The 21036-nt window shown below is 43.7% G+C and overlaps 1 protein-coding gene and 1 non-coding gene across 2 annotated transcripts in view; both read right to left on the reverse strand.

The window, feature by feature from the left end:
* The window catches only part of IDNK (IDNK gluconokinase), a 28254-nt gene extending 13697 nt beyond the window's left edge, over positions 1–14557 (reverse strand). The window contains exons 1-3 of the mRNA XM_058301600.2: positions 14449–14557; positions 4871–4901; positions 4366–4452 (exon numbers count right to left, since the gene is read on the reverse strand). Of these exons, the coding sequence (XP_058157583.1) occupies positions 4366–4452; positions 4871–4901; positions 14449–14498 (168 nt within the window). The 5' untranslated portion in view covers positions 14499–14557. The remainder of the gene's footprint in view (positions 1–4365; positions 4453–4870; positions 4902–14448) is intronic.
* On the reverse strand, positions 11337–11549 carry LOC111760236 (small nucleolar RNA U3). The gene has a single exon (XR_002793991.2). It is a non-coding gene; the product is annotated as a small nucleolar RNA U3 (small nucleolar RNA).
* Positions 14558–21036: the final 6479 nt, after the last annotated feature.

Raw genomic sequence — 21036 nt, forward strand, 5'->3', positions numbered from 1 at the left:
GAGCAGGTGGTTTGGAGGTTCGGGGGTCCACGTGCTAATTCACATATTTACATACCTGCTTAGAGTTCAAGGAGTAATTTTTGAGAGGAATTAGGATTAATTCAGAGACAAATACAATACAAAAGTTAATTTTGCCTTATGAGTAAATATTTAAAATGGATCTTAGATGAGTAGAGGAAGGAGGACCATGCGGTTTTTAAGATAAAAGAAACACTGTTTAAATACTAACAGGTTAGATAGCACTTCTTTCTTCCCATCAGCAGGACAAACTTATGATTTGTTTTTTTCCAGATTGCACATTTCCCCCATCCTGTCTCCACAAATGTGCTTATTTGTGCTTTGAAAATGGACACCAATCTTTGTATTATTTTTCAGGATTAGGAAACAAATGTATTATTTCATTACGTGGGGTATTAACTATATTATTCATTATACTTCCTACATGCCTGAAACATTTCATAATAAAAATGAAACTACCAATTAAAAATAACAATTCATGTTTGGGTAATGAAATTTCTGTCCTGTATACAAGGAAATAGAACTTTACTCTGAATCCATGCTTTTTTATTGTTGTATTAGTGCCTTAATGTAGGCATTCATCAACAATAAAGCACCTGCTTCATTTAGTCATAATAGAAATTCTCAGGTGTTCAATTATGAAAAGTATAATTATTAAATGTAAATATAAAACTATTTAACAAAAACAGATGCTTTTTAGACATTGCCATGCCAGAATTTATGGCAGACCAGTCTAATGACTGTGCATCAGTAAGAATTGGCTCTTTCAGCCACAAAAACAACAAGAGAAGGCTAGAGATAAAGAGGGGGCCTGGGAACTTTATTCCTGACGCTGTCAAATACTGAGTCATAAATTAAACGGGAAGGTTGGGATCCTTCCTTGCAGGATCGCATGGAAACACATGAAGAAGGATTTTTCCAACTGCTACCTAGACTCCAGTGTGGCAATCTGAATCCCCATAGCGAATCTGCTTAAAGCAGACCCCAGAAGTACACCACCATGCCTCAAGTACCCTTCAAGGCTGAGGTCCCCCACTGTGGACGTGCTGCTGCACCTCTCCTGCTCTCACCCTCCCGCGCTTTCGCCCTTGTCCTCTCTGTTTAACCAACCCTGATTAACTGAGAATGATTTGTATTGTGGCTTTCAGGGCCTTAAACATAGGAGAAAGCAAGAGCAGTGAGGCTAGAGAACCTCTCCTCACTGTGTGGCTTTGCTCAAGTAACTTACCTTCTCCGTGCCTCTCTTTGTTCATCTGTAAAATAGGGGTCTTATGTAGTTCACTGCCTTGCTCTGGGATTTAATTAAGATAAGGAGTAGATTCCATTTTAAGCATGACTTTTTGGCCAATTTAATAGTTGAAAGCAGCAGTATTTATTTCCAACTTAGAGCTTGAAAAGATCTTTAACTCACGAATTTTGTAGGCACTGAGCTTTCAATCCACAAACACTGAATACTGATATGTGCTGAGGCACTCTGTGGGGACTGGGGGCATACATGAGCGGCTTGCGTCCCCAAAGGGATCACAGCTTGATGGAAGAGACAGATGTTGGCAAATGATCAATTAAATTACCTGCAGGGCAGGGATGAGGGCTATAATTTATACTAAGACCATGATAACACTGGAGGGGGAGACGTCAGTTTTGATCAGGCCCTGGGAAGAATAAATCTTTGAAGGTAAGGAGTGGCAGAACGCTTCACTTGACCCATGTGTGGCTTTTCTCAGTAATCAAGGGACGGCAGAGGTCGACACGGTTGCCAGGGCAGCCAGGAGGGGTGCCGGTGCCAGTCCAGTGTGACTCAGTCCCGTTACACTTGCCGTGTGCTTGGCCCCCTCGAGTGGTGGTGTCAAGAATGTACACCATCTGCTTCTCTACTTGCTTTCACTTGTTTCCCTCCCGGCTTTGCTTCTCTCAAGTCTGGCTAACAAGTACAGTTTCTCCTGTATCTATTTAGTAACTTACTATGTTTCTTCCAGTACCCTGAATAACCTTTTCTCCTCCTGTAAGATCAATTCCTCTTCTAAATTCTATTCCTCTCCCACCACCATGCTGTCCACTTAACAAGCATCATTGTGAACAAGAGCAAGGACGTTTACACTTTAACATCCATCCATTTGGGTTGCTGGACTTTGTTCTTTTAAAGATTTATTTATTTCTCTCCCCTTCCTCCCCCCTTCCTCCCCCCCCACCCCAGTTGTCTGTTCTCTGTGTCCATTTGCTGCGTCTTCTTTGTCTGCTTCTGTTGTTGTCAGCGGCACAGGAATCTGTGTTTCTTTTTGTTGCGTCATCTTGTGTGTCAGCTCTCCGTGTGGGCGGCGCCATTCCTGGGCAGGCTGCACTTTCTCTCGCGCTGGGTAGCGCTCCTTATGGGGCGCACTCCTTGTGCATGGGGCTCCCCTACGCGGGGGACACCCCTGCATGGCAGGGCACTCCTTGCGCACATCAGCACTGCGCATGGGCCAGCTCCACAAGGGTCAAGGAGGCCCGGGGTTTGAACCGCGGACCTCCCATGTGGTAGACGGACGCCCTATCCATTGGTCCCTAACCACTGGGCCAAGTCCACTGCCTGTACTTTGTTCTTTACTTACTATTTATTTGCCCCCACCATTGCAAACTCAAACCAATGAGAAGTACGCCCTCAGAGTGTTCTGGAATTAGAACTAATAATGGTTTAGTGACTCAAGTCCTGCAAAGCAGGATAAAGGGAAATGTTGGAAGTACAACTAGGGGGTGAGCCAAGAGCACTGAAAGTGAAAACAACAGTGCTGGTCTTTGGCCAGTTCAATTCCAGTCCTGCCCTTTGGACCCCTGCAGTTCGTGAACCTGCCTGGGCCCCTGCATCTCTGCTGCCCCCTGGGCCCTGCCCTGGACCCTGTCCTCAGTCTCATGGGCCTCTGCTTGTTGTGCAAAGGAATCTACACTTCTAACTCTGGTTTGACGGAGACATTCTAGGAAATGGCCTCCCCACAGTGCATACAGGAGAGTGCAAGGCCCTCATTCATTCCTTGACTCTTTCACTCCCTCATGCCTCCATTCACAAGTATGCCCCAAATATTTTCTAAAGTTTACCATGTGCCAGGCCCTGGGATTAATAGTTAACAGAAGTAGCCGCGGTTCCTGCCCTCTTGGAGATCAAGTCCAGGTGTAGAAACAAATATGAATCAAATTCTCCCACCATTAAATACAAGGCTGCAACTGGGATAAAGGCAGTGAGGTATGTTGTGTTCTAAGACATTATCCTAGGAGGTTTTACTGAAGTAGATCAGGGAGGGCTTGCCTGGAAACACCACCTGAAAGCTGCGATCTGAGGGATGAGCAGGAGGTAACTCAGCAAAGGAGACTCAAAAGGGCAGGAGAGGGAAGCAGATGGTTCTCAACTGATAGAGCATCCGCCTACCACGTGGAGGGTCCAGGGTTCGATACCCAGGGCCTCCTGACCTGTGTGGTGAGCTGGCCCACACACAGTGCTGCTACATGCAAGGATTGCCGTGCCACGCAGGGGCGCTCCCGTGTAGGGTAGCCCCAACCGCAAGGAGTGCGCCCCACAAGGAGAGCTGCCCCACGTGAAAAAAGTGCAGCCTGCCCAGGAGTGGTGCAGCACACATGGAGGGCTGACGTAACAAGATGATGCAACAAAAAAGAGACACAGTTTCCTGGTGCCACCTGACAATGCAAATGGATGCAGAAGAGCACACAGCAGATGGACACAGAGAGCAGACAACGAGGAGAAGGGGAAAGAAATAAATCTTTAAAAAACAACAACAAAGGGCAGGAGAATGCGGGGCTATAGGAGGCACTGACGGCAGGCCAGGGTGGCTCTGTGGAGACGGGGAGCCCTGCAGAGGGCTGGAGACACCAGATCATGCAAGGCCTCCTAACCCAGATTTAGGAGGTTAGGGGTTTGCTCTTGACCCTAAGATCATTGGGAAGCCTCCAGTGGGTTTTAGGCAGGGGGGGACATGACCGGACTGGAGTTTTGAAAAGATTATTCTGACTTCACATCATGGTAGTGGTAGGCTACTGTCAGTCTGGGAAGAGAAGGAGCTAGACCTTTCCATGTGTGAGGTATGGGGGAGTAACCCCAGGGATCACAGTCTACAGGTTAAAACCCAGCAATGAAGTGTTCCAGCAGACTCTTGCCCAAGCGGGGGCAGCTGGTGGCATCACTCCTGGTGCTGAGTCCAGAGAGAAGCACAGGGCTGGAGCCAACGTGCAAGACCTGTGTGCCCGGCTCTTTGGAGCACGCCAACGTGGGTTGGCCCATGACTTGGGAACTCTGCTACGCCAAGTGCCACAGAGATCTTGAGCTGCACCACCCACTGGGATATCTGCGTTGGAGACTGTTACCTGGTCATTCAGCGGGATCCCCTTACTCATCTTCGTTTGGTTTTCTTCAGGGTGATAATCATCGGCATCATAGAATTTCCATCCCAGCTTTAAAAACAAAGTGAAAGAGGGTATGTGGCAGGCAGCACCGTCCCCAACAGTTACTACTAACCAGGCAGGTGCAGAAAGAGGCTTCCCGCGAAGACCACCACCCTCGCCCCCTTCCTGAGCCCCTCTGCCCACCCCACGCAGACCCGGGACAGGAGAGGTTGGCGACGCCATTTCACCATCCCCTGTCACGGGGCTGCTGTAGCTTCTTTTCTCATTCACCGCTGTTTGTCATCACCACTAAGGAGAAAAGTGAAATGGCTCCAGCGGGGTTTCAGGAGCCGCGTGGCGCTGTCTGTGGCAGCATGGTAAGTCTTACAAACTGCTAGAGGCCAGAAGAAGGGGAGGGAAAAGGGAGAGAAGCTGCTAGAGAAGAACACAACAGGACATACAGTTAGGAGGCGCTGGAACAGGTTACCTCAGATGCCAGCAGAGCGCCCACTGTTGACCTGTGGAGAGGACACAGACGCTCACGTTACTGTCCTCTTGTCGAACGTGCGGCGCTTCCCCGACTCCAGAGATGCCCCTGGACGCGGATGGCTGCCACGGGTGGCCAGTAACCTCATGATGCTGAAAGAATGATGCTCTTGACCCTGGATTACAGAATCACCTTCCTTCTCCAGAAATTTAAATGAAGAAATAATTACCCAATCACTGTCGCCTCCCCCCCCCCCACTTTTTTTCTCAAGGCAATATGGAAGATCTCATTAACCACCACCCCCCTTTTTTTCTTCAATAATCTGTCTTTCGGTCCCTGTTCTGTTGATGTTTACTTTTTTAGAGAGAGAAAAACACTGAATTAATGCAATGAAATTCTACTGAGGATATTGGGGGAGGGGCCCGATGGGAGACGTAACCCGCAGGAAGTTCAGGGGCTTCAGAAAAGCACAAGAATAGGGTTTGGGGTTTCAAAGAGGCACACTCTTAAGGGACAAGGGCAAATGGCTGGAGAATCTCCAGCACTCGCTAAGGTTGGGAGTGGAATGCTTTCTTTGCACAGCATGTGATAATAACCTGTTCACCCCCAAAAGCCTGCTCTCCAGTCTCAGGGCTGCAGAGCTGGCCACAGTCTCCAGTCTGTGGCAAAATGACTGTGTTTTCCTGTGCAAGCCACGGTTTCCTCTAAATCCGGCCCAAAAGGGGACTGAACTGCGTGATTCATTCATCCACCTGCTCACTTCATTCAGCCAATATCTACTGAGCACCTACTAATTTCAAGGATATATACAAGTGAGCAAAGTAACCTACACTCAGCTATCTTGAGGCTTTGTAGTATAGTGCCAAAGGGCAGGGATGGAGGCTAGCAAACAATTGCTCTTGATTTCTAAAGCATTATCTAAACATCAGCTGTTCAAGTGAGAATTTTTGCTGTATCCTCATATCACTTTATCATGCCTTCCCTCTTAAGTTTGCCATACCACTTCTACAATTATTTAGTTGAATTTTTAATTAACTGCTTCATTAAAAAAAAAGCAGTGTGTTGAGGGAAATTTTCTTTCACTGCCCTATACTGGAAACTATAACCACCTACTTTTAGTAGAAGGTAATCAGAAGAAGTATGCAATGAAAACAAAACAATGTGAATAAATTCCAGTTGGATACTGTTGCCTGACAAGGCTTCTCTCTCTTTTGTTAAAAAGGAATCAGACTGCCTGAGCAGGCTGTTTCAGGAACTTACAAAGCAGGAGATGTCTGGACATTGATCTGGAGAGGCTGCAACAAAATTAGTGCTTGCTCAAGGGAACTTAGCCAACAACAAGGAATTACCATGGACATTGATCTGGAGAGGCTCCAACAAAATTAGTGCTTGCTCAAGGGAACTTAGCCAACAACAAGGAAATACAATAAGAAGAACAAAGTGACAAAGAGAAGTCTTAACAGACACACTAAAACAACTAATTAAACCTCAAGACAAAGAAACTAATCAACTCAATAAACCCAACAAGATAAAGTGATGAACAGACAGCAACAAAAAACTACAGACCATACCAATAATCAGGAAAAATGGCCCAATCCAATGAATAAACTTAAAAACCAGGAAGAGGAGTGGAACACTGAACAACTAATTAAGGCTCTCAAAACATGTATCATGGACCAATTTAAAGATGTGAAGCAAGAGATTAAGGATATTAAAAAAACACTTGGAAGCATACAGAAAAAAACTGTACTCATACACAAAAAGATAACGGATATGATGGGGATCAACAGCACAATCCAAGAAATCAAAAATACACTCTCAGCAAATAACAGAAGATTTGAAGAGGCAGAGGAAAGAATTAGTGATGTGGAAGACAGTACATCTGAAATCAAACAGATAGTAGAATTGATCGATAAAAAGATAGAAAAAATCCAGCAGGGACTTAGGGGTGTGAATGACAATGCAAAATGCACAAACATATGCATTATAGGCATCCCAGAAGGAGAAGAGAAGGGAAAGGGGACAGAAGGCGTGTTGGAGGAAATAATGGCTGAAAACTTTCCAAACCTATTGAAGGAGATGAATGTATATGTCCAGGAAGCACAATGCACCCCAAACACATAAATCCCAACAGGCCTACCCCAAGACATACACTTGTCAAATTATCCAATGCTCAAGGCAAAGAGAAAATACTGAAAGTAGCAAGAGAAAAGAGAATCATCACATATAAGGGCAGCTCGATAAGATTATGTCTGATTTCTTATCTGAAACCATGGAGGCAAGAAGGCCGTGGTATGACATAGTCAAGGTACGAAAAGAATTTCCAACCAAGAATACTCTACCCAGCAAAGCTAGCATTCAAAAATGATGGAGAGTTCAAAATATTCACACATAAACAGAAACTAAGAGAGTATGCCAACCAGAATCCTGCCCTTCAAGAAAAACTAAAGGGAGTTCTGCAGAAAGAAAGAAAGAAACAGGAAAGGCAGAGTTGGAGGAGAGTGTAAGAGCAACTAAAAAGACAAAAAGAGAAAAAAAATCAAACAACATATGACAAACACAAATGTAAAGAAAATATGGCTAATATAAGTAATTCCTTGAAAGTAATAACACTGAATATCAATGGATTAAATGTACCTGTTAAGAGACAAAGATTAGAAGACTAGATAAGGAAATATGACCCATATATATGCTGTCTACAAGAAACACATCTTAAACCCAGGGATTCAAGGAGATTGAAAGTGAACAGCTGGAAAACAGTCTTACAGGCAAATAACCAAAAAAGGGCAGAAGTAGCTGTATTAATATTGGACAAAATAGACTCTAAATGCAAAATTATTGTGAGAGACAAAGATGGACACTATATATTAGTGAAAGGGATAATCTTTCAAGAAGAAAGAGCAATCATAAACATTTATGACCCTAACAAGGGCACCTCCAAATACATGAGACAAACACTGGAGAAACTAAGGGAAGGAATAGAAGCCTCTACAATTATAGTGGGGAACTTTAACACACCACTATCACCATTGGACAGAACATCTCAAATGAGAACCAGTAAAGAAACAAAGACTTTGAACAATATATTAGAGGATCTGGACCTAATACACATATAAGAACATTACACCCAAATACAGCAGGATATACATTATTCTCAAGTGCACATGGATCATTCTCCAAGATAGATGACATGCTAGGCCACAGAGAAAGTCTCAATGAATTCAGAAAGATCGAAATCATACAAAATAATTTCTCTGATCACAGTGGAGTGAAGCTGGAAATCTGCAAGGGCCAGAGACCCAGATTTGGCACCAAGATATGAAAGTTAAACAACACACTCTTAGAAAAACAGTGGGTCAAGGAGGAAATCTCAAAAGAAATCAATAACTACCTTGAAAATAATGAAAATGATAACACAACATATCAAAAACTTATGGGATGCAGCAAAAGCTTTACTGACAGGGAAATTCACAGCCATAAATTCATACAGTAAAAAAGAAGAGCTAAAATTGAAGACCTAACTGCACACTTGGAGGAATTAGTAAAAAAACAACAAACTAACCCCAAAGGAAGAAGAAAGAGCAGCACTAAATGAAACAGAAAATAAGAAAGCAGTTGAAAAAAATAAAGAGCTGATTCTTTGAGAAGATCAATAAAATTGACAAACCCTTAGCTAGACTAACAAAGAAAAAAAGAGAGAAGATGCAAATACACAAAATAAGAAATGAGAAAGGGGATATCACCATTGATCCCACTGAAATAAAGACTATCATAAGAGGATACTTTGAAAAACTATATTCCAACAAGATAGACAATTTAGAGGAAACGGACAAATTCCTAGAAACACATAAGCAGCCTACATTGACGAAAGAAGAAATTGATGATCTCAACAAACCAATCACAATTAAAGAGATAGAATCAGTCATTAAAAAACTCCCAGCTAGGAAGAGCCCTGCGCCAGATGGCTTCACAGGTGAATTCTACCAAATATTCCAGAAAGAATGACCACCAATCTTGCTTAAATTCTTCCAAAAAATTGAAATAGAAGGAATATTGCCAAACTCATTTCATGATGCCAACATTATCCTAATACCAAAGCCAAGCAAAGCCACCACAGGAAAGGAAAATTACAGACCAATCTCTTTAATGAGCCTAGATATGAAAATCCTCAATGAAACACTTGCTAATCATTTCAACAACACATTAAGCAAATCACATACCACGACTAAGTGGGTTTCATTACTAGTATGCAAGGATGGTTCAACCTAAGAAAATCAATTAATGTAATACACCACATAAACAGATTGAAGGGAAAAAAACCACATGATCATACCTATAGATGCAGAAAAAGCATTTGACAAAATATAGCACCCTTTCATGATAAAAACACTGCAAAAGATAGGAATAGAAGGGAACTTTCTGAACATGATAAAGGATATATATGAAAAACCCACAGCTAACATCATTTACAATGGTGAAATCCTAAAATCTTTCCCCCTAAGATCAGGAACAAGACAAGGATGCCCACTATCACCCCTCCTATTTAACATTGTCTTAGAAGTACTTGCTTGAGCACTGAGGCAAGAACCAGACATAAAAAGCATCCAAATTGGAAAGGAAGAAGTCAAAATTTCACTATTTGCAGATGACATGATCCTACACATAGAAAGTCCTGAGAAATCTCCAGTAAAGCTTCTAGAACTTTCAGTAAAGTTCAGTAAAGTTGCAGGTTATAAGATCAATCCACAAAAACCAGTAGCATTTCTGTACACTGATGATCAGCAATCTGAGGAGGAAATCAAGAAACAAATACCATTTACAATAGTAAATAAAAAAATCAAATACCTAGGAATAAATTTAACTAAAGATGTAAAAGACTTATACACAGAAAACTATATAACACTGTTCAAGGAAATCGAAGAAGACCTAAATAAATGGAAGAATCTTTCCTGTTCATGGATAGGAAGTTAAATATTATTAAGATGTCTATCCTACCAAAACTGATCTACAGATTCAAAATCGATCCCAATAAAAATCAACTCAGCATTTTTTAATGAACTAGAAAAACTAAGTATGAAATTTATTTGGAAAGGAAAGAGGTCCCGAATAGCCAAAGACATTGAAAAAGAAAAATGAAATGGGAGGAATCACACTACCTGACTTCAAAACATACTACAAAGCTACAATAGTTAAAATGGCATGGTATTGGCACAAGGATAGACACACTGACCAATGGAGCCGAACTGAGAGTTCTGATATAGATCCTCGTATATACACCCATCTGATATTCAACAAGGCCACCAAACCCACTCAACTGGGAGAGAATCTTCAACAACTGGTGCCTAGAGAATTGGATATCCATATGCAAAAGAAGGAAAGAGGATTACCATCTCACACTTTATACAAAAATCAACTCCAGATGGATCAGAGACCTAAATTTAAGAACCAAGACCATAAAGACCTTGGAAAACAATGTAGGGAAGCATCTACAGGACCTTGTAATAGGAAATGGCTTCATGAAATTCACACTCAAAGTACGAGCAGCAAAAGAACAAATAGATAAATGGAACTTCCTGGAAATTAAAGCCTTCCGCACCTCAAAGGAGTTTGTCAAGAAAGTGAAAAGAGAGCTTACCCAATGGGAGAAAATATTTGGTAACCATATGTCTGATAGGAGACTTACATCCTGCATGCATAAAGAATTCCTATATCTCAAAAATAAAAAGACAAACAACTCATTTTAAAAATTGGAAAAAGATTTGAACAGACGCTTCTCCAAAGAAGAAATACATATGGCTAAAAAGCACATGAAAATGCTCAAAATCACTAGCTATTAGGGAAATGCAAATCAAAACTACAATGAGATACCATCTTACTCCCAGAAGACTGGCAGCTATAAAAAAACAAGACTACAAGTGCTGGAGAGGATATGGAGGAATGGGAACCCTCATCCACTGCTGGTGGGAATGCAGAAGGATCCAGCCATTCTGGAGGACAGTTTGGCGGTTTCTCAAAAAGTTACCTATAGATTTGCCATGTGACCCAGCAATTTCACTGCTGGGTATATACCCTGAAGAACTGAAAATAAGGACACAAACTAATATATGCACACCAATGTTCATAGCAGCATTATTCATTATTGCCAAAAGTTGGAGTCAACCCAAATGGCTATCAACAGATGAATGGATAAATAAAATGTGGTATATACATACAATGGAATACTACTAAGCTGTAAGAAGGAATACAGTACAAACACATGTGATAACATGGGTGAATCTTGAGGACCTTATGTTGAGTGAAGCAAGCCAGGCATTGAAGGACAAATACTACATGTCCTCTCTGATATGAAACAAGCAAACCAAGCTGTCTCAGAGAGCTAGAAACTAGAAGACAGGCTTAAAGGAATTTGGGGGGTGGGGAGAGGAAGGTTGCGAGCTGACGCCTACATGGGTGAAGTCTATGATAAGCTGGAGACTGCATCCTCTTCTGCTTACTCTCCCCAAGGGAAGAGAAGAACTATCATCAATAGCAAAAGGGATTTGCAACAAAGCAATACCAAGAGGCAGCTTCATGCTCAGGAGAGGACGCTGCCCCTCCTCCTCGTGGCTTCCAGTGCTCTACACATGCAGAGAACCTTCTCTAGTAACAAACTACAGAAATGATCCCTGAAAGTCTTCTAGTCCAATCTGGCTGTCTGAATTCCTCCTACAACTCTGCAATTCTTCCAGTATTTTTATTGCTGGCTATGTGAATGAGGGCAAGGGTTTGGAGATTATGTGAATATTAATCTTCCTGTGTGAGAAAACTCAGGAATCAAAAAGAAACTAAGTAGGTTTTAGGTATAATATGTTTTTATAAATTTGTATAAAAATTAATGCAACTGGCAATGGTAACCATAAAACCCGTAAAACACATCCTTCACACATTGTATGATAATGTTGATATATTTCCTTCTTGTCCTTCTAATAACTATTTTAAACCATTAAAAATAGGAAAAGGGAATAATAAAATCTCTTCAAAAATTAAAGAAAATGGAATCAGAAAAGGGATAAAGACACATTTGTACCAAACCTAGACATTCTCCCTGATGTAACCAAAGGACTGAAAGAGAACTAAAAGTTTTCCCATTGTGATTTACTCTATTGAAGGCTGCATGTGCCTCCATTATTTGGGGGAATATTACTTTAATGAATACGATTTATTCTAATGCCGGTAAAGGGTTAAAAACAACCAAACAAAACCCCAAAACCCTTCAATTACCTTTCTGGCCCTGCATTCTGCTCTTGAATGTGAAAAAAGTGGAATGCCAACAATGTTCCTAGGCAGCACTGCTTAAAACAAAAATCGCCCCGACTGGTAAACCACATCTGGACTGGAAGGAAGGAGGAGCTGTACTTCTGGGATCCCCCAAAGCAGAGACTTCTTGCAAGTGGGCCTCAAAAGTTCTGCCTATCGAGTTGTTCTAAGCAGTTGTGTCTCCTGTGGGGTCTGAGGCTTTTAAGCCAGGTGTGTCCTGCATCTGCTCCTCTGAGTGTTGCAGCTTCATGAACCTGATGCCCTGTGCCACCTCTGGCAGTCTGAGACTGAAGGTCCAGTGGAGCCTAACCAGGAAGCCTCCTGGTGGTGCTGCACTCAGCTTTTCATTCTTCCCCTCCGCCTTGCTAGTGAAGACTCCTGGTGTACGCTGCCTGAAAGCCCACGGGTGGTTAGGGTGACAAGCTGCAGCCTACTGGCGGATGGACCATCCCTGACCTTAAAACACCCGAGCGCCCCAGGACACAGCTCTCGGCCAGTTTCTTCATCCACATCTGCTGCCTTGGTGAGCTCAGCATCTCATGTATTTAAATGCATCCATCTATCCCACGTTTACATCGGTAGTCCCTTTTCCCCAAAGTCCAGACTTGGACATCCAACCACACACTTGGCAAACCCACTGGAATGAAGGAAATGCATGTCTCCCTCATCATCACATCCGGCATTTTTTCCAAACTGGCTCTACCTACTGTTCCCTCTTGCAGTATAGAGCAACTCCTTCCATCCAGGTGCCCTGGCCAAAAATGCTGAAGACACCCTTGACTCCTCGCTACCTCTTTCATACCCTACCTCCAACCATTCACACATCCTTTTGGATCTACCTTCTATCTAGCATGACTCCTTATCTTCACCAGCACTGCTTCTCTGACTTTATCACTTTTCTCTGTGCAGCCACAGAGGCTTCCTTGCTGGTCCTCAAAGTAGCCATGCCTCAGGGCCTTTGCACCTACTGTCCCCTCTTCTTAACATCCTCAGATATCCACACGGCTTATTCCCTTGCTCCTTGTGGGCCTTTGCTCAATTACCACCTCTGCAGAGAAGCCATTCCTGACCATGTCTGGTGCTCTTTGTTCTACTTACCTTCCTTTATTTTTCCACATGGCACCCATCACTTATTGTCACTATATATATATATATATATATATATATATATATATATATATATATATATATATATATAATCTGTCTCACATACTCTTGAGCACAGGGATTTTGTTTGTCCTGTATCACAAGCTGTAAACTATGTGGTTCGGGACACGCCCTCTGAAGGCGCAGGGAGGTACATGACCTTGGCTGAGCTCACACAGCCAAGGCAGCAGAAGAACCAAGACTTTTGACTCCCACCCCATTCTCCACCTCCTTCAAATCACATAACAACTAGGGATTTTCAGCCTCCATGTTTCATTTTAATCCAATTCTACCTGGAGTCCTTTAATGTATACCTGTGTGGGCAATTATAGAAGGGTACTGCAGGGCTTGGAGAGTTAGGGTCACTGAGTTGACTCAGCTGTCTGCTGCTGCTTCTTACTGAATGCTGCTGTTTAACGCGGAAGCCGAAGGCCAGCCCCTCGCCTCCCCCCACGAGGGTGGCCAGGCTGGACTGGGCAGAAGCCCGTGGGGTCCGGTCTTTCACCCTTCCTCCCCGACTGGGGAACCGCGCTCCGGATCAACCCCGCCTCCTTCCAGTTCTAGCTGTAAACGCCGCCCAAAGCCAGGGGCCTCCAGACCGGGGGGGCTAAATTCAGTTTCCAAAATGGAATCAGAAAAATCTCCTCGCAGGAGGGGGCAGCCTGGCGAAAGTCTGTGGAAGTGCGGCGGGCGGCGTGCTGCCTCGCTGCGGGCCTCGCACCGCTTGTCTGGCACTAGTGACCATCCGGGCCGCGCCAAGCGGCCAGCGGGACGGCGGGTCCCCGCTGACCTCGGACTATCTGCACGCCGGCAGGAGCCTCTTCACAAGGGCTTTCGTGGCCCTGCGTTGGCAGCGAACAGTCTCAGGTGTGGTCCCGGCGCCGGCGCCCCGGAGCGACCCGGGAGAGACGGGCAGAGGGGGGCAGGTGCCCGCGGCCCAGCGGCCCAGCCGCCCACAAGGCCAGGGATCCCGGGCCTCGGCTTCCTTATCAGCAAAGGCAAGCGTGCGGGCTCCTCGGGGCCCTCTGCTCCCTGCGGGCCCGCAGCAGCCGAGTCCGGTCCCGCCCGCACCCGCGCCGCCTGCTCCCGGGCGCCCTCGGCGCGCGCTCCCGCCCCGGCCCGGGCCCCGCACCTACTTCCCCGAGCCGCTCACGCCCATCAGCAGCAGCACGCCGGGCCGCCCCATGCCGCCGAGGCCCTCCGCGCGGCTTCCGGGCGCCGCTCGCCCGGCCCCGCCGGCCCCAGGCCCGGGAGGAGCCGCCGCGCCCCCGGCCGCGCCCCCTGGCGCCGCGCCCCGCGCGCCCCGCCGCCTTCCTCGCCGCTCTCCGCGGCAGGCCGGACCCGCCTCTTCCTCCTCCCCCAAGGAAATAGCTTTTCTCTATTTTTTTTTTAAAACAACTTTAAATGGTAAAGTGAGTGTGCAGAAACCCCGTTCTCACCTTCCCACCCGGGCGGCAGCACCGCGATGGGAAGGCACCGCGCTGGGGCGCGTGGGCGCCGCGGGGAGGAGGCTCGGCCCAGGCCCGCGGCGCTCTCCAGAAGGTGCGCGCGCGCCTGCGGCCCGGACGGCGGAGCCCGGGCGCCCCGAGGAGCTGCGGGCCTCGTCCGTGGGTTTGCGGGCAGCGCCACCTGCTGGTTCTGGCGCCCGCGTCAGGGCTTCCCGGCTGCGGCTGCCGGGGAACCCGAAGCCCGAGACGTCTAAACGGGGCTGGGCATTGGTCCAGGACTAGGTCCCGTCTCCTGCTGGAACTCCTGAATTAGCTGAAGCACATGGTGCCCTGGAAACCCGAAGAGCCCCTCGGTGCTCGCCTTAACTACAGTGACCCAAGTCCCATCTGGCCTGTCAAAGGCGCCCAGTGAGGGCGATGGGAGAGGCTCCTGGGCGCAGCGGCCTGGTCCACGGGGGTTAGCGAGGTTGCAGCGGGACGACTCGATGTACAGTCACTGCCCTGGAAAGGAAGCTGCCGGGACGCTTGGGTAGGGCGGATCGTCTGAGAAAACGTGCCTCACAGATCTGATAAGAGCCTTAGGTAGAGCTGGGTCTTCCCTTTCAGGAAGGGTCCTTGGCCCTAGTTTAATTCTAACATTCAAATAGAAACATGGGAGAGCTCCACCGACCAAACCTCAGGTCTCAGGTGTCAGCCTGGTTTTTTGTTTTGTTTGCTTGTTTTTATCCTGGAAATAATGACTAGATATTTGCTTTACACCTTCAGAACTAAAAAGGGTCACTTATAGCTATGAACAGAACAAAGTTTGCACAAAGGCAAATGACATCTTTCACCTCAGTAGATGCAGAAAAGCATCTGACCAAATTCAACATCCTTTCAGGGTCAAGCACTTGACAGAGTGGGACAGAGAAGGGAACTTCCTTAATGTGATAAAGCCCATCTTTGTACAAAAATCCCCACAGCTCACATCCTATAATGGTGAAAGACAATGCGTTCCCCTAAGATCAGAAGTAAGATAAGAATCTCTGTGTTTGCACCTTCTCTTCATCTGGAGGTTGTGCTGGAAGTTCTAGTCAGGTCAGTTAGGCTATAAAATAAAAAGCATCCAGATAGGAAAGGAAGAAGTAAAGTGACTTTTATTTATAGATGGCATGATCTTATATATTGAAAATCCTTAGGAATCCACAAAAAAACCATTAGAGTAAGTAAATGAGTTTAGCAAGGATACAAGATAAGCATACAAAAATCACTTGTGACGGTGTACTTGGCCCAGTGGTTAGGGCGTCCGTCTACCACATGGGAGGTCCGCGGTTCAAACCCTGGGCCTCCTTGACCCGTGTGGAGCTGGCCCATGAGCAGTGCTGATGCCAGCAAGGAGTGCCCTGCCACGCAGGGGTGTTCCATGTGTAGGGGAGCCCCACGCACAAGGAGTGCTCCCTGTAAGGAGAGCCGCCCAGTGCGAAAGAAAGCGCAGCCTGCCCAGGAATGGTGCTGCACACACAAAGAGCTGACAAACAAGATGACGCAACAAAAAGAAACAGAGATTCCTGTGCCACTGACAACAACAGAAGCGGACAAAAGAAGACACAGCAAACAGACACAGAGAACAGACAACCGGGATGGGGGGGGGAGGGAAGAGAAATAAATAAATAAATTTTTAAAAAAATCAAAGCTACTCGTAGTTTTTAAAAAATCAATTGTATTTCTATATACAAGCAATAAATAATTTGAAATGAAATTAAGAAAAAATCAATTTACAATAGTATCAAAAGGAATAAAATGGTTAGGAATAAATCTAACTTAAGGTGCAAGACTTATTCATTGAAAACTACAAAACATTGCTGAAACAAAGAAAACAAACAGAAAGACATTCCATGTTCATAGATTGGAAGAGTTAAAATTGTTAAGATGGCAATAGTCCCCAAATTCACCTACAGATGTTATACAATCCCCTTCAAAATTCCATCTGGTTTCTTTGTAGTATTTCCAAATTTCATATGGAAATTCAAGGGACCTAGAATAGCCAAAATAACTTTGAAAGAGAACGAAGTTGGGGGACTCAGACTTTCCAGTTTTAAAAGGTATTACTGTAAAAAAGACTCCAATCAATAAAAATGGACACATAGACCAACGGACCAGGATTGAGAGTCCAGAAATATGTTTATGGTCTATAGAGTTCGGCCTAGGGTGCCAAGATCGTTCAATGGGGGAAAGAATATCTTTTCAACAAATGGTGCTGAGACAAGTGGAAAGACGCTGGGCTCCTACTTCCCACTGTCTAGAAAAATGAACTCAAAACGGATCCAAGACCTAAATGTAAGAACTAAAATAATACAACTCTTAGAAGAAAATGTTAAGTGTAAATCTTTGTGACCTTGGGTTAGGCAGTGCTTTTTAAGATAAGACACCAAAAGTACAAGCAACAAAAGAAAAAAAGATTGTTGGAGGTTTGGACCCGAAGGGTATCGGGAATGAAAGAAAGAGAAAAGGGAGAAGGAAACAAAGAGAAAGAACGAAAGAGCTGGGATCAGGAGCTCTGCGAGTAATGACTTCTCAGACAACTTTATTGTTCACAAGGGGCTCTATATATACCCCAGTCCACAGGAGGAGAAGCAGCAACATGCAGTTAACCATCAACAGTACTCAGTCTAAGGAATTAAAAAAACCTTATCTAAAGGTACAAAGTTTAAGTGTTCTATTTACTACACAAATGTTATCTGCTCATCTTTTCTTTCAGCCTTTCACAGCTTCATCCTGTTTGCCCGACTCTTAATTACCACATTCCTTAGATTGCAAGGGTAGCCATGGAGACGGCACGTCTCTCCTTGAGAGGCCACTGTGCCTCAGTTTCCAACAAAAGATAAATTGATTTCACCAAAATTAAAAGCTTTTGTGCTATAAATAATACAATCAAGAAAGTGAAAAGACAGCTCACAGAATGGGAGAAAATACTTGGAAATCATTTATCATTAAAGGACTTATATCTAGAATACATAAAGAATATTTAAAATTCAATAATAAAAAACCAACCCAATTTAAAAAAGGGCAAAGGATCTGAATAGACATTTCTCCAAATGACCAATAAGCACATGAAAAGATGCACAACAGTATTATCTAGCAGGGAAATGCTCATCAAAACCACAGTGAGATACCCCCTCATATCCACTAGGACGACTAAAATTTTAAAAAAGACATATTAACAAGTATTGATTAAGATGTGGAACCATTAGAACCCTCAAACATACGCTGGTGGGAGTGTAAAATGTTGTGGCAGCTTTGGAAAACTTTCTGGCAGTTCCTCAAAAGGTTTAGAGTTGCATTATAATCCAGGAATTCTGCTCTTAGGTGTATCTTATGTGTGTTTATATCCACTTGTCTCAGCACCATTGGTTGAAAAGATATTCTTTCCCCCATGCTAGAGTAAAACTGGATAGGTACCTACTCTACAAGTTGGCAATTCCATTCCTGGGTTTATATACCAGAAAACATGTACACGAATGAGCCAGCGGTTTTGTTCGTAATAGCTCCAAACTAGAAACAATCCAAATGGCCATCAGTGTGAAGCTGTTTAATAAATTATGGGGTATTCAAACAATGGGACACATTGCTTCAGCAAGGAAAAATGAGTAAATTAGAGGAACAAAAGCATATCAAAACCAATTAATTCTGCAATTGGAAGAATTAAATCTATGTGAGTCCCATTTACAGTTAGTCTCATATACTTATAGTACATGAAGCAATGCATTTATAGTCCAGGAGATATGCACATATAATAAAACTACACATGAAGGCAAGGGAGTAATTAACCTTAAATTCAGGATGAGGCATTTTGGAAAGGACTCAAAATGCCTTCTAATGAACGGGCAATATACTATTTCCTAACCTAGATATTGGTTGCACAGGTGTTCTTTATTCTTTTACTTTAAACTGTGCATATACCTTTTTTTTCTTTTTTAGATTTTGTTTTTATTTATTTCTCTCCACTTCCCCCCCACCCCGGTTGTCTGTTCTCTGTGTCTTTTTGCTGCGTCTTCTTTGTCTGCTTCTGTTGTCAGCGGCATGGGAATCTCTTTGTTGCGTCATTTTGTTGTTGTCAGCTCTCCGTGTGTTTGGCACCATTCCTGGGCAGGCTGCACTTTCTTTCGCACTGGGCGGCTCTCCTTCGGGGTGCACTTCTTGCGCGTGGGGCTCCCCTACACGGGGGACACCCCTGCGTGGCAGGGCACCCTTTGTGCACATCAGCACTGTGCATGGGCCAGCTTCAGGAGTCAAGGAGGCCCGGGGTTTGAACCACAGACCTCCCATGTGGTAGACGGATGCCCTATCCACTGGACCAAGTCTGTCGCCTGCATATACCTTTTATATACTTTAATATGCATGATGTTTCATATACACACAATGGGGATCTTTCCTACCTAATTTGCAAGTCCTGGCAGCAGCGCAGGCCCCAGGAAAGTGAGCTGGCAAAGCAGGAATGAGTAATGTCTGATATGCTGGGAATCTAAATTGGTCTTGACGTTCACCTCCTCCAGCTCGATTTGCTCTTTCGCTGCCGGCTGGTGTTCCTGCTGCCTGTGCCCCTGATAGTGACTGCACGATACTCCTTCACGGTGTTAATTGTGACTATAGGCCATTAAATGAGAATTATATTTTAGTTAGAAAATTAAGTCATCCTTGTTGCTGGGTGTTGCAGAAGTTTCTTTTTCATTGTTGTGTAGTATTATTCCATTGACCATACAACAATCTACTTAATGGACATTTCACTTGCTTTTTAAAATACTCTTGCACACATAATTGCAAGGAAGCCCAATTTATCATTCATTTATTTTATGGTTAGTACTTTTTTTGAAGAAGAAGAAGAGTGGATTTATTTAAGGTCAGGAACTCATGGCAGGACCTTCTCTAGAACACTGTTCTTTGGACACCAGTTTCCACTACTTTCCAATGGTTAGTACTTGTAGTGTCCTTGTGGAATCAGCTTAGTAAAGGGTCTAATTCTTGGCTTTGCAAGGCCATAAAATAGATTTTTACTCATCTATCCAGGATTAATTAGGCCTGGGGAAGTGACTCAGAAGCAAACTCCCAACAGTAAAAATGTGAAGGTATTTTGTTATGTATACTTTCCTCTTACAAAATGTTAGTTTCTTTTAATGTGAGACTGATGTATAAGTCCCAGAGCTAATTTATGTATTTCTGATTTACAGTCTAACCCATCCCATTTCAGGTTCCAAAAATCCTCACAAAGAAAATTATTAATCAGAAGACTGTTTGGTGGACATGGATTCAGAGTGAAAAAGAACTGAATGGGGGAAGCAGATGTAGCTAAGTGGTTGAGCACCTGCTTCCCATGAATGAGGTCCTGGGTTCGATTCTGGTGCCTCCTAAAAACAAACGATCGAAAAAACCAACTCTCATTAGGGAGTGGATGTAGCTCGGTGGTTGAGCACCTGCTTCCCATGTACAAGGTCCTGGGTTCAATCCCTCGTACCTCCTAAAAAAAAAAGAATTGAATGAAGTCAGCAGATATTTACCATGAACTGTGGAAGAGGCTAATGAATCATTGCTGTTACACTGTTGAGTTCATTCTCCACTTTTCTATTGGCTCATACTCTACTTCTTACTGAGTTGTGAAAGCTATTTTGTATATTTGCTTGTAATATAATTTTTTCCAATTTGTCTTTTATTTTTATTTTATTATGGTATTTTCTTTTTGCCATGGGGAAATTTAAAATTTTTGCCTACCTAATCAGTGAAACTAGAAATCATGGCCCTTTTTATAGAATATACTTTTTATAGAAATATTTTGTTATTTATTTCTGTCATTTGACCTAGAAATAAACTTGCCAGCAGGAAAAAAAATATTTTATACATATATATTTGAAAAAACATGTAACTAAAGTAGTTGGTAAATATTCCGTTGTTACAAGTATATTGCTTCAATCATTTACTAGTGATATTCGCTTGCAGACAAGATTGGCAGGTGCAAAAAAATGTAAGAAAATGTATGGGAGGAAAACATGAATGATCTTGAGAAAATTTGGTCTATAAACTTACTTTATTCTGTTGATTGCTAAAATATTAATTTCCATTGTATAATTTCCATCTCATGGAAAAATGAGTGTTCCCTGTGAAGACAGAAGACTCCGCTATTGTATTTCTCAAACTTAGTCTTCTGCAGGACCTGTAACAGGAGTTTAGCAAACATATGGACCAAATTTTTCAGTCAATTAAAAATGTTTGTCATAAATTTAAAAGTAAAATAATAAACTAGTAAAA

Source organism: Dasypus novemcinctus, chromosome 8, assembly GCF_030445035.2.
Source record: "Dasypus novemcinctus isolate mDasNov1 chromosome 8, mDasNov1.1.hap2, whole genome shotgun sequence".
Taxonomy (NCBI): Eukaryota; Metazoa; Chordata; class Mammalia; order Cingulata; family Dasypodidae; genus Dasypus; species Dasypus novemcinctus.